This window comes from Harmonia axyridis, chromosome 3 (assembly GCF_914767665.1).
Source record: "Harmonia axyridis chromosome 3, icHarAxyr1.1, whole genome shotgun sequence".
NCBI classification, from domain to species: Eukaryota; Metazoa; Arthropoda; class Insecta; order Coleoptera; family Coccinellidae; genus Harmonia; species Harmonia axyridis.
In genome coordinates this window covers 19,301,164-19,315,431 of record NC_059503.1, presented here as the reverse complement: position 1 = coordinate 19,315,431, position 14,268 = coordinate 19,301,164, and the positions used below count along the sequence as shown (strand labels likewise).

At 34.8% G+C, this 14,268-nt stretch overlaps 1 protein-coding gene across 3 annotated transcripts in view; it reads left to right on the top strand.

Annotated features, from left to right (window-relative positions):
• The window catches only part of LOC123674631 (lachesin-like), a 115,341-nt gene that overhangs the window by 32,048 nt on the left and 69,025 nt on the right, over nucleotides 1-14,268 (top strand). For all 3 annotated transcript variants that reach the window (XM_045609569.1, XM_045609568.1, XM_045609567.1), the window contains exons 4-5: nucleotides 5,130-5,340; nucleotides 12,958-13,128. In XM_045609569.1, coding sequence (XP_045465525.1) covers nucleotides 5,130-5,340; nucleotides 12,958-13,128 — 382 coding nt within the window. The remainder of the gene's footprint in view (nucleotides 1-5,129; nucleotides 5,341-12,957; nucleotides 13,129-14,268) is intronic.

The following is a 14,268-nucleotide window of genomic DNA, read 5'->3' as shown; positions in this document are numbered from 1 at the left end:
CAATGTTAGATGGGTACGTAGGCGTCAATAGAGGGCAGTTTTCGAAGTCAGAACGACATGGAGAGATGTAGGCAGGCTGAGGAACCCCCTGGGGCCATTGTCTCAGCTTATAACCCCCGAACTTCCATCGATTAATGAATGTTTAGTCGTTCCACACCACCAACTTGGAATTAGTTCGTATGTTCAGAACAAAGCAACCGTAACGGCGTTTCCGTGAGATAAATAGATTGACTCTGAGATGTGTACCCGGGTTTATAGTTGTCTGGTGTTTATCTGTTCACATCGCTCACCTCTTGCTTCTCATTCTAGCTGAAGGGGTGGCTTGTTGCGGACTTTATTGGTTCAGGTTCATTAACGTGAAACTTTCAGGAAAACAAATACGTGACCGAAGTATCGGATGTTGTTTTGGTTTTTATATAATTTTTTGTCGAATCTGTTCCTGTTTTCTTGATTGCCTTTTCTTTGTATACATTCATCTTTGTTCCTCTAGGGGACGATGTGTTGTTTATTGATGCGAGAATGGATACGCGAAAAGAAGAAATCAGCTTTACGGGTTCTCATTATATTCCATTCGAAGTCTGAATAACGTTCTTTTGACGATTAATTATTGCATACGAAATTTAATTTTTCGTGGAAATTCAACTTCTGTTAAGTTAAAAACGATGCAGGATTGTGAGGTTTCTTGTTTGCCTTCAGCGGGGGTTGTCTTGAATAGATTTTTATTCTCGCCCAAGACTGTACTTAATGCCGAGAAAAAACTTACCGACCATTATTCTAAAAAATCAGAAGCTATTGGGTGTTCGTTCTTTAATTCTCAATTGCTGTGGAATTGGGAAAGGAATGACGGTGAGCTCAAAAGCTCCTGACTTCACACCAATACTGTTCTCAGATTTTGAAAGTAATAATGGCAATAATTTTTTTCTTGAAATCAAATTCGATTTCTCCGAAGACATTAGTAAAATGAAATTTTTTACACAAAGCTGTAATTGTTATTCCATATACAGAGTGTTTCATCATTAACGCGACACTTCATTTCCATGAAGCAATGAAATTTTTGAGTTTTTTTCGACTCAGTATCACTAGGTTTGTTTAGAGCTACATTCACAAATTGTTTGGAAATACACAGGGTGTACGAAAAGAGTGTGAATGACCCAATATATATTTTTTCTTGTGTTTGCAGTCATTTGAGCAAATCATATGAACGATAAATACTGATGAGACTTTTTCAGCCGAAAATATGCAGTAATTTCGAACTCATCCTTAGGAGAATTCTCACTATCTTTCTGTTTTATTATTATTAAATGAAATAAGAGCTGAGGTTTGGAACCTATAGAAGCTCAGAAATGAAAAAAAATTAAACTAAACAGAAGTAAATTAGAAACAACCAAACTAAAGTAAACCAAAAAGCACAAAGGTAAATATACAAAGTCACCGCCGAGTACACCATCCATCGTATCTTGACTTGAACGAGTTCACAGAAGGGGCCCCAATAATATCCGCTGGCAGATTGTTCCAGACGTTGAACACTCGATATGGCAAAAACTGCTATCTAGCAGTTGTGCTGAAATTTTGTTTCAGGAGCTTGTATTCATGACTACGTAGATGGTTGAAAATGAGGAAAAAGATGTTGACATGATCGATTCCGTTGAGCATTGGGTGCGTGGCTCTATATATGTAATTATTTGATCCCCTCTCAAGCGACGCTCCGCAGAGGATGACATGTTTGTTCGCGTGGTCTCCATTTCATTTTGTCAGTATAAATATCGCGATATTTCGATGTCTTCAATTTGGATTATATTTAATTGATATCATTAGTAGGTAGGTTGGCCAAAGAATGTTAACTAAAAACTTCAAGGAGCTCCTGGATGTGGTCACAGATAACCTACCACTGAGACTAGAGTTTCAAAATAACTTCAACGCGATATTTCCAAGTCGTGAATAATGAGCTAATAATGAAATGGTTTTCCCTAGGAAATCTGAGGTCTAAACAAGAAAGTAAAATTACTCACTGAGCTATCAAAAAAATCAGGGCATGCAATTCGAAAAAATGGATTCATTGACATTTTTTAAGGGTCATTTTAAAAAATTGCAGTCTTTCGTATTCGGACCACCTGTAGAGTGAGGCGTAAATTTTCAGAAGACTCGAAAACTTTTCTAGAATTCAATAAAAAATATATCGTACAATCTCGAACGGTGTTCAACATTATGATCTCTAGTTAATACCATTAAAACAATTGAAGTTTTCGAAAAATGTGGACTACATCAAAAAATATCGAAGATAAATGATAACAATTGAGGTATTTCAAAATAAGAATTTCATGGAGAGAATGACTGTGATATGAAAATTGGGCACTCTCATTAAAAAAACAGGATGGTATTGTGTCTCACCAATTTCGGATTGAATCATTCTCCTAGCCCAAAATTTACAGAAGTTATCGACCGATAGAGAACTATTAACTCAGCCTGTATAATATGAAAACCGAATTCTAATTCAAATAAAAATTTCAGACGAAGCATTCTGGAACCGGGGCATTCACCATTTTGTCACGCTTATTAGGTAACTTCAAGTTTAATTTGAGAAATGTATATTTTTCACTACAAATGACGCCAATTAAATATGATAATAAATTGCCTTCTCTGGAAATTCGGAGTTTCAAGAGACTAAACGAAACTAGTTTTGAATCAGTTTCTTCTTTCCTGGATTTGTGCAGGTCGAAATACATGTTCTCTTGAATTATCAGTTGTTAATTCAAGAGCTTGAATACATTGAATAGAATTTGAGTTTTATAATTATGAAGCGCGGATTTATTATAACCATATGACATCTTTAATTGATTGAAATTCTAGCTTGGAGCTCAAAAACGTGAACTGATTGTGTTTATCAATCCCGATAATTAAATAAAATCAATTCAGAATATCAGTTGAATGCAGCTCATGGCTATCGAAGTGAATATTCAATATATTCGAATACAAATTTGACGCTAGGTTATTATAATTAGTTCTCATTTGTATAATTAGCAACATTTTTGTTTGAAATAGATATTTTAAATATCGGATGAATGTCACAATTTGCAAATTCACAACTTAAGCGCCGTGAATTCTCAAAATGAAAGAGAGTTTCATAACATGAATAAATTACTTTCATACAGCTATCAATTTACAGTTCCTTTATACACGAAATATTAACGTTTCATATGTTACTGGATATTTCCCACTTCATTGTAACTTCCCTGAAATCAACTTTTTTTGCTTATATTGGACGTATTTTCAAGAAATCTTGAAGGACGTTGATAATTGAGCTGCATTGAAAGAAAACCATTCTTGCGAAGTATGATGTTCACTGAGGGGTGCAGGAGCATTGTTATTGTGAACGAAAAAATGCATTCGCCTGAGTGGACATTGGTACAGTTATTAAGACAATCGCAGAAAATACTCAGTTGCTTTCATTTTATTTTTATTGAAAATAAGTATGGATTGGAGTTATCTCAATTTGTGAAGTGATCTACAATATTGTAGAAACTGTTGTTTAGTTCAAGAAAACTTGAGAAGTATCTCTCCAATTATGTATTATTTCGTCCAAAAGATATAGAAGCAGAAATTTTTTAACGACTAGGTATAATGAGCAAAGTATGAATTCAACTTTCGTTAAAATTTGAGATAGTTCGAAATATCAGTTTTGAAGAGAATTCGAGAAGAGATCTTACTTGAGATTATTTATCACCGTTTGAGTGCCTGTAGATTCATAAGCCTATTGCTTCCTTGGCGATCTGGGAAATTATACTTCTAAATTTCGGCTGAAGAATGAATTATTCACATATAATAGGCGTGGTAGAAAGAAATCAATTATTTTTCAATAGATGGCTGTAGTTATCTCGCGTTTGTGTAAGTCCGATCGGGTTTCACTAGATGAGATTTCGTACTACAAAGACATTTGTGACAGTTTTGTGATTAGTTGACTCGGTTCAGTATGAGCGCTTGTTAAAGATGAGCCCTAGCAAAAAGAAAATAGGCTATATTTTACAGTTTTTCTTCGATAAAGGTCAAAAAGCAAGCGGGGCAGCTTAAAATATAAAAAGTGATGCTCACAATAGTTGTCTCGTGAATCCAGTAGCATTGAATATTGGCTTCATAAAGGTGTTGCCCTAGAGCTTCCATACTCTTCCAAATAAAGGCTCCATCTTCTTTTCGACAGCGATGGCGATGTCAACTACAAAATGATAACCATCGATCAATTGACAGAGACATTTTAAAATAAAAGTATTTCTACGTGTAGCATCTTTCATGACTACCCTGCTTATTTCATTTAAGGGTTTTTTAGAGTCCTTGTAGTCCTATTGTGTGTGAAATAGTATATAAACCACGAGAGTAAATCTCGTTTTAATTCCTCAGTGAATTGTAGGGTTCCCTTCTGTCGGAGTACTTTTCATCCCAAGATTGTGTCCCTCATTTTTAATGTATTTCTTATCTGGATTTGAGTGCAACACAGATCGCTTCTATGAATAATACTCTGTCACAATTGTACGAAGTTGCAAAGAAATCTTTGAACCTACGTCTTTCGCTTCTGTATATATTATGATATTTCGAATTTCGATCATTTTAAAAAAATATTGGAGTTGATGAAATTGGTTAAGAGAATCATCACCGGATTCACAAATTTCTATTTATATTGATAATGTAATGGATTTTTGATATCCCAGGGTACTTATCAGCATTCAAGAATATTAATTTTTTTCCGTGTTTTCTCTTCAGAAAAACATAAACTATTGCAAATAACATGGTCTAAGTGAGGTCTTCGAATATTGGATTGAGTTGGTTTATTATTTTCTATTTGTTATGTGAACTTCATTGTGTGTATTAATGGAATTACTGATGAAATGCAGTTAAAGCTATGGGCAGGTAATCTCTTTAAAAGGATATGGGTCAAGGTCACCTCTGCTGTAATTCCAATCGGGTTGAGAATCTGAATCGAAACTTCAGAATCCACATTTACTTCATTTCAACCCATAGAAGTTGTCAGCTCTGATGATAGTTTTATTGGATAGATATCGTGAAAAATGCAACTATGAATGTTAGTAGATCAAACAATAATGATAATTTCTTCTAAAAACCAAATATTTTCCCGTTTACAGGTGGGATGGATGAAAGCTGATGATCAAACAATCCTCAGCTTACATACCAGAGTTATAACACATAACCCCAGGATATCAGTAACTCACGATGATAGTTTGAAAACGTGGCAGTTACGTATAAGGCAATTGAAGGAATCTGATCGTGGTTGCTATATGTGCCAGATTAATACGTCCCAGATGAAGAAGCAGGTTGGATGTGTTGATGTTCAAGGTAAGAGGAATTAACAATTCAAACTGAAAAAGTCGAGAAATAAAAGAAGTGTATTAAATTTGTTTGATTGGATTAATTTTCGATTTGAATAATGTTAAAGCATGAAAGTCTGATGCAGAATATAGAAACAGATGCCACATCGATTTCAAACAAACCTCAGCTGACTGTCAAATTTCATTTTACTGAATATTCGCCTATTGAAGACCACAAAACTGTTGAAATTTTTTTTATGAAATTTAATTTATTGTGTCATTATTATCAGTAATTTTATGTAAATGAGTAATTTTGACGAAACATTTCCTCCAAAATTGCGAACTGACTTACCAGTGATTTTTCTTCATATAACTGACAGGTGTTTTTTTCGAGGTATATAACTTTAAGTTGTCATTTCTGTTCAAGATGGCAACCGATTTAACAGCTGTTAAGTAATTTATTCTCAGTTTGGTTTGGCAATTCATCATGAATAGACTCACGCCTGAACAACGCTTGCAAATAGTGCAATTTCATTTCGAAAATAATAGTTCTGTGCGGAATACGTATCGCGCACTACGTCCAATTTATTTTGTTTAGCGATGAAGCGCACTTCTGGTTGAATGGCTACGTCAACAAACAAAGCTGCCGCATTTGGAGTGAAGCTAATCCTCAAGTATATGTCGAAACACCGTTACATTCAGAAAAACTGACTGTTTGGTCCGCTTTATGGTCTGGTGGAATCATTGGTCCGTCCTTCTTCAAAAACGATGATGGCCAGAACGTTACAGTCAATGGTGATCGGTATAGAGCCATGATTACTAACTTTTTTATTCCTGAATTGAACAACCATAACGTCCAGGAGCTATGGTTCCAACAAGACGGCGCAACATGTCACACAGCTCGTGCCACAATCGATTTTTTGAAAGATACGTTTGGTGACCGCCTAATTTCACGTTTTGGACCTGTGGATTGGCCTCCAAGATCTTGTGATTTAACACCGCTAGACTACTTTCTGTGGGACTATGTAAAGTCATTGGTCTATGCGGATAAGCCACAAACACTTGACCATTTGGAAGACAACATTCACCGTGTTATTGCCGATATACGGCCACAAATGTTGGAAAAAGTCCTCGAAAATTGGACGTCCAGATTGAACTACATCCGAGCTAGCTGTGGCGGTCGTATGCCAGAAATCATATTTAAAATGTAATGCCACAAGATTATCTTGCGGATAAATGAAATTCATGTCAATCGAATAATCCATCGTTGTTTTATTGCAATTTAAAGTTCTATAGCTTTAAAAAAACACCCTCCATATACTGAATTTCAATCTATTCTGAATTTTTGTTATGGAAATATTATTTTAATTATGTTTTTACTGCTTGAATACTATTTACTTAGTTGTGATGGCGCAATCATAATAAAATTCCGCATTAAGCTTGAAACAGTTATTAACACGTCAAATATCAAATAGGTTGCAACTGTTGTCACTGAAATATTAGATTATATTTTTTGATATTTTTCTCGGATGTTTTTTGTTCTGATAACAGAAAAAACATGAAATTTTACGTGATGATTGAAGTTTGTTATGTCATATCCAAAATATCCAAAGTTACTTCTGAAGCAACAATAAAGAAGATAAATAGCAAAGTAGTCAAGAGTATATTACATAACAAGAGTTGTGAGAAACATATTACGCACGACTAAAAAAAGTTACGCACGCGAAGCGGCGAATACGTAATTCTATAGTAGTGCGTAATTTTTTTCCATCTCGAGTTGTGTACTATACTTTTTTTACGAATGCAATAATTTCCGAGAAAATTTAAGCAAATTCAGAAACTGGTGGCAAGTCTCGACACCACTATGAAAAGTCTAAAGGTTACCGCCTACGCAAGCTGTAATCAATTCGTTTCCGTAGCAACTGCTAAAGGTTTTATCTTATTGGTTATTCACCGTGCGATTTACTCTACAGATGCTACTGTATTGCTTGTTGATCGTGTTTTCTGTTTACGGTAAAGTAGGTGGCACTGTTTTACATTGCACAGTGCTTGAAATAGGCAGTTACATAGTTGGTGAGATGTACGAATTTCGGTACTTACTGTAGGGGGAGTAGAAAAATATATTTACAAGAGGAGAGTTGGAATGCTTTATAGATACTGCTCCAGATGACCTATATTTATTGATAGAGGTTGTTTTTATCAAGTGTAAATAAGTTATAAATTCTGGTGGTTACTTAAAAATAATTAAAAGATAATTCACTGAGTGGATAAACGACATATTAGCCTTATTGTTATGGGTGGAATTATGTCGTTTTTGGAGACGAAAATGGGATAAAATCAATTCCAGCTAATTGAGAATATTTGTAACCCAGAGAGATATTCTCGGAAAATAAGTGCCTCCAGATATGATGCTCAAAATGATTCGACATTTCAATTAACTCCGCAGTCGAATGTAAAATTCGTGGCTAAATCTTCAGACTTCTGTGAGTTTTATCAACAAGAAAAGCACCGCAAATAAAACGCCACACTCAAGTCCCAAATCAACCGGTTCGGATGAAAATCCAACCGGAAAATTCATTCGACCTTAGAAGCTAACAAAAATGAATTTAAAAAAACGGTGATGGACGAGAAAATTATACATAATTGTTTGTGGCTGTATCAGTTCGAGTGGGGAACAGAATGTGATGAATATTCTGCTGTTTGCACAAAGGAAAAAATAAAAGAAAATATAAAATGTGATTAGTGAGTAATCCCTTTTCATGTTGCTTCGCATTATTTATAACCCCGTTTCAGGAAAAACGGTACTTTTGTTCCAGACCCGAACCATAAATTCTTTTGTGTATATCCAATGAGAGGTATCAATTTTTCACAAGCTCGGAACTCAGTAATATTAATTTTGCCATACGAGGACGCAACAGTTTTTATAGTTTTTACAAAAATTGGTTCTACTGATATTTTTATTCACACGATAACTCTTGAATATTTATATATGTCATGGAACATTATTTTCAAATATATCTTCTAATAGGAATGTATTTTCCAAAGAGCCAGTTTTTTTTTTTGAAGTTTTGCCACTATCCTTTATAGTCCTGAATAATTTTAATATTCTATGGAATTTACTAGTTATCGATAAGAATATGGTATATAGTATTGAGCGCGCGTTACATTACTTGTAGGTAGAGATTTATCTATCATTCCGTGAATTTCGAATTTTTGGTTGGAAATCGTCACCTCACTGATGGCGAAATCGTATTCAAGTCAAGAATTTCAATGTCTTTCGCTTCAAAATAGGCCTCAGTATCGGCGATGATTTCCTCATTGGCGCTAAATTTCTTTCCAGCGAGCATTTTTTTGAGGTCTGAGATCAGGAAAAAGTCGCTGGGGGCCAGATCTGGCGAATACGGTGAATGCAGATCAATTCGAAGTCCAATTCGTGCAATTTTGCAATTGTTTTCATTGATTTGTCACACGGCGCATTGTCTTGATGAAACACCACCTTTTTTTCTTCAAATGGGGCCGTTTTTTAACCATTTCATCCTTTAAACGATCCAATAACGCTATATTATTATCGTTGTTGATGGTCTGGCCTTTTTGGAGGGAATCAATGAATATTATATCTTGCGCATCCCAGAATACTGATGCCATAACCTTGCCAGGTGACTGTTGGGTTTTTCCTCGCTTCGGTTCATCGTGTGCAGTCCACGCAGCTGACTGGACTCCGGAGGGAAATGATGGAGCCATGTTTCATCCATTTTCACATATCGACGCAAAAATTCAGGTTTATTGCACTTAAACAGCTTCCAACACTGTTCAGAATCATTAACACGTTGTTGCTTTTGATCGATTTTGAGCTCACGCAACATCCATTCTGCACACAGCTTCTTCATGTATAAATATTCGTGAATGATATGATATACACGTTCAGATGATTTCTTCACAATGTCTGCTATCTCGATCAACTTCACTTTACGGTCATTCAAAATTATTTTGTGAACTTTTTTGATTTTTTCGTCGGTGACAGCCTCTTTTGATCGTCCACTGCTTTCGCCGTCTTCGGTACTCATTTCACCACGTTTAAACTTAGCATACCAATCAATGATGCTTGATTTTACTGGTGCAGGGCCCGGAAAGTCTTCATTAGGCCAAGATTTTGGTTGAACTGTTTTTTTCCTTTCAAAAAGCAATAGTTCATCAGCAAACGTAATTCTTGTTTCCATCTTTTTTCAAATAATAAAAGTAGCTACACTCACAATGCAATATCTCACAAACTAATGGCTCCTCAATCAAATCTTGAGAGTCTAAGTGGAATCTATTCAAAAACAAAGACTTGCCAAAAATCTTCACAGTCTTAGTTCGAGAATATTTAAGCCCTACCTATTAAATTATGTACCAACAAGATTATATTCAACATAATTTTATAGAGTTGGATAAATCTTTTTGTGGACTCCAGGATATTATAGAAAAATGTTTTTATTTTAACTATTTTCGTTGAGATGAATTGGCGGACCAAGCTGCAAATGAATTTTCATTTTTCTTATCACCAAAAACCTTCGAGATTTTTTGACGTTATCTGGCATCAGCCTGTATATACGATATATAATTTTATACATATAGAGAACATGGCGACATTCTGAAGAGACCCTTAATAGTTATTTATAAAACAAGTGCAGAAGGCATTGATATTCTTCCACGAGTTCAAAATTCAAAAACGAGCCACGAAGTGGCGAGTTTTGGAATGAACGAGTGGTAGAATGAGCCTTCTGTACGAGTATTATACATTATTTTCTCTAATTCATTGCATTTTAATTGAAATTAATGAAATATTTCCATAAATATCATTTAGTGATTTTTGCATTGAAAAATGTTGGTTGGCAGAACTGATTTCTTTAAGGCAAATTGATGAATTGACAGATAAAGCCGTGGCGGAAAGTTCGGAATACCAACATATAATAATGAAATATAACCATGAAAACTGTGCGTTTCTGATATATTCTCGCACGATTTTGTTCTACAAGATGTGGAAGAATGAACGGAATAACCACAGAATTAGAGAAATGTCATAACCGAATTTGTCGCAGTTTTTCCTCATTTTCAGATAATATATAACAGAATGACTCTTTGGGGATATTTTTTGTAATACATATTAACATATATATTGTACTGCTGCTTCATATAAATTATGCACAGATGGTCTTTATAGCGAAAAATTGAATCGCTTTTTTGTTGTGTTGAAAAACGGGGATTCTCTAGTGGCCCATTGAAAGGGAAAAGTTAATATGGATGGAATACAATGTATAGAAATTATTGTGATTTTATTCAGCAGTAAAAATTTATTCAGAATTTATGAAATATGATCAATAAAAAATTGTGGAATTAAAGACAAAACGGGGTGTACAATGGTTCGAGATATCTTGATTATGTTGTTGGAACCATTGTGATCTATCATCTTCTGTTCCAACGCAAAATAACTCGACTTGTGAAAAAATAAATATGAAACTATAACAGCTAGGAATTTTCGATGGAGAATATTATGATTCGGATCATACTAGCAAAACATGAATTGAATTTTAGTAGATATTTTTCTCTGCAAGAGATCCCAAGGACAGTACAAACATTTATCAATTTGAAAATATTGAAATATTATAAAAATCTAACGGAGTTAAATCCATAGACCTTGATGGCCACCAAATATTGAAATTTTTGGAGTTCGCGGATTATTATTGATTTGACATGTGGAACTCAAATTTTAATGATTAAAGGAGAAAGGTGTTGTAAAGGAATGAATAATTACTAGCAAAACATACGATTTGGCTATGGAAATAAAACTGTTTTAATGTTTTTCAATAAAAATATTGAGTTATTCGGATGAGAATCGCATTGAAATAGCTACATAAATCATATTTAGGAACTGTATGGGACAGATTTTCATGATATCTTAAATTTCTTTCAGAAAAATTAGAATTTCACTGAGTCCTATCTGAAAGAAAATATTCTTTATTTTCTATTCCAGAGATATCAGAAAGTTCAGTTTTTTGATAATATTATAGATAATTAAATTTAAATTCGATATGACGTAGCTACAAGTTTAACTAAACTTGAGGGAATTCGAAATTCGTGATAAATTAAAACCTTATAAAGGATCATTTATGAAATTTTTAAAATTCCCAAATATTTTCGAGAAATAGAGTGGGAAATAGTGAGTGTATAGTTGACGAAAGTGCTATACTTTTCCTATGAAAGAAGGACATTTCAGCCTTACGGAAACATCTTCCTTTAATCTGCCGATGTGAAAAAGTATTGCAAATTTTATACAAGATTTTATTATATTACATTTTATCATCAAATATACAAGCACATAAGGAACAAATCATATAATAAATATCAATATAAAAAAATTATGATAAACATCTGACAAATCAGGGCTTATTTGCATTGAAACTCGAATAATATTGTCAAAAATTCATAAGTCCGGATCTATAAAGGATAGGAATTTGTTGTATAGTATTTTTCATCATTGTTGTATCACATGTTGTCAATATCATAATTGTATGGCTCCTTCCTACGAAACTTTGGTTCAATTATAAGCTGTATACGAAGCAGGCATATTGAAAATTGTTTATTAGAACTAAAATAAGCAGAAGAATTACAACAAACACTTAGTAAATCTTTAAAGAATCCGTAATCTCCACAAGAAAACACATAATCAATTCATGAAACCAATGTATTGCCATCAACTATTCTATCGTTGTCACAATACACCTATATTTAGATGTCTAAAAATACTGTATGAAATAATGTATGCACTCATCAATTTTTGAATGCAATGACATTGGAGCGAACTGAAAATATCAGTTTTATTTCATGGCGGCGCCGCAATGTCATACTTGTCATTTCGATCTTTTTTCCATTGATTTGGATTTAAATTTGATTGATATATCAAGTATCATATCAATAGATGAACTCCAGGGAACAGTTTCCTATGTAAAATAAACGTTTCTAATATGTATTTTATTAACTTCTCGTTATGAGAAAATGTACAGAATATCACTGAGGCGAAAGAAAATATGAAATTCACTGAAATACACTAACGGTTCTCAAAATTTTTTTCATGTAAGGTCCTAATCTAAGAATACAAAGGTAACTGAATTTTAATGAACTAGTTGTTTCTATATTATATCTTGTATAATTTTAAGTGCATCGTGTCCAAGGAAATGTGATCATCTTGCGAATATTTGTATTTCCTGGGAATTTCAACAAGCAAACAGTGATAAGTTATCCCCATTTGGAACATCTGCAGTGAAATATTCACAAAACGTTAACTAGAATAAATTCAAATATTTGAAATAAGAAGAATTTGTCATAATTTGTTAATAGCGCTACCTGCAATCGACTTAACGAAGCTTAACTAATAATCTCAAATTGACAAAACAGAATCTAATCAGAGAATTCACCAGGTTTTTAGACAACTTAACCGATATCAACGGTCTCTCTCTAACGCCCAGTCCATATAATTCCATGTCTATGGTTCAAACCTAATATTCGACCGATCATTCACCATCGAATCATCGACCGCTCAATATATAAACCGCATCGAATCCCTCTAGCGGAATCCGACAGTTATCCAATTTTCTCCTCTTTTTTCCAGTGCCACCCGATATCGACGATTCAGGAACGAGCGGCGATGTCACGATTTCGGAAGGCGAGAACGTCACGCTGTCTTGCAGCGCGACAGGCCATCCAGAGCCCAGAATACTTTGGCGGCGCGAGGATGGTAATCACATTACACAGCACGTCTCTCCCCGTGAGACCCAGAAAGGTAGGTGCGAACGTTCTGCTGAGGAACTCTCCTCCACTTGCTCACAAAAACAAGTCCACAATTTTGCCGGCCTTGGTATTCAATGAATACATTAGCATATAACAAGGGAAATCATGGGGGCGCTGTTTCGGGATCAATTTTGGGTTTGTGTGAAGGTTTTTCGAAGGTTCGGTTGCAACATGGAATTTCTACGACTGTTAATATGGGCGTTGGAAAAGAATAGGCGTGATATGGAGTGTGGAGGTTTTACGTGCTTTTTCGTATTCGTATTTACTTGAAATATATTAACTGAAAAAAAACTGCAACACCTAGAAGGACCTGTTTAAATTTAAAAAAATTTTTATGAAACATTGAAAGTAGCGCAAGGAGTAAATGATTGAATTTGGAGAAAAAAATCGTGAAGGTTTTTTCATGTGAACAATTTTTTTTACTTGAATATTTCAGTCGTTTTTTGAATGTTACAACAAACCAGCTGTTCGAGGAGATCCAAAGTCGATGTTTAGTTGTTCTTAAAACGCCTAGAGGACGTGTACGCAGAATTTATCGCCAGCTAAGTGAATTTGAAAGAGGTCGAATTATTGGTCTTCGGAAGGCGGGATTGTCATTTCGAGAAATCGTACGAACAGAAATCCAACTACTGTTATGAGATGTTGTCAAGCGTGGTTCGATAAATCTAAAATCGAAGAAGAGTAGGCACCGGACGACGAAGGGGTACAAATGAAGTTGAAGATCGAATTCTAAGACTTATGGCCATTAGAGACCGATTTGCGACAACTCCATCTTTGGCTAATGAGTGGTTAGGAGAATAAGGTCATCCTGTAACTGTCCGAACGGCTTATCTCCAGATAAGGTCTTTTGGACTGCAGCATTATCTACCTCATCTTGTCTTACCTCTGACGGTTGAGCATGGCCGGCAACGATTACAGTAGTGCAGAGAACGTAGTAGTGGAATGGCATCAGATTGTCTTTTCTGATGAATCTCGATTCTCCTTAGGTGCACATGATGGCCGAAAAAGGGTTGGACGACGTCGGAGAGAAAGACGTGAACTTCAGTTTGATGTTGAGCGTCATGTACACCGGACACTAGAGGTGCGGTATGGGGTGCTATCGCACATGCAAGTAGGTCACGTTTAGTCTTTA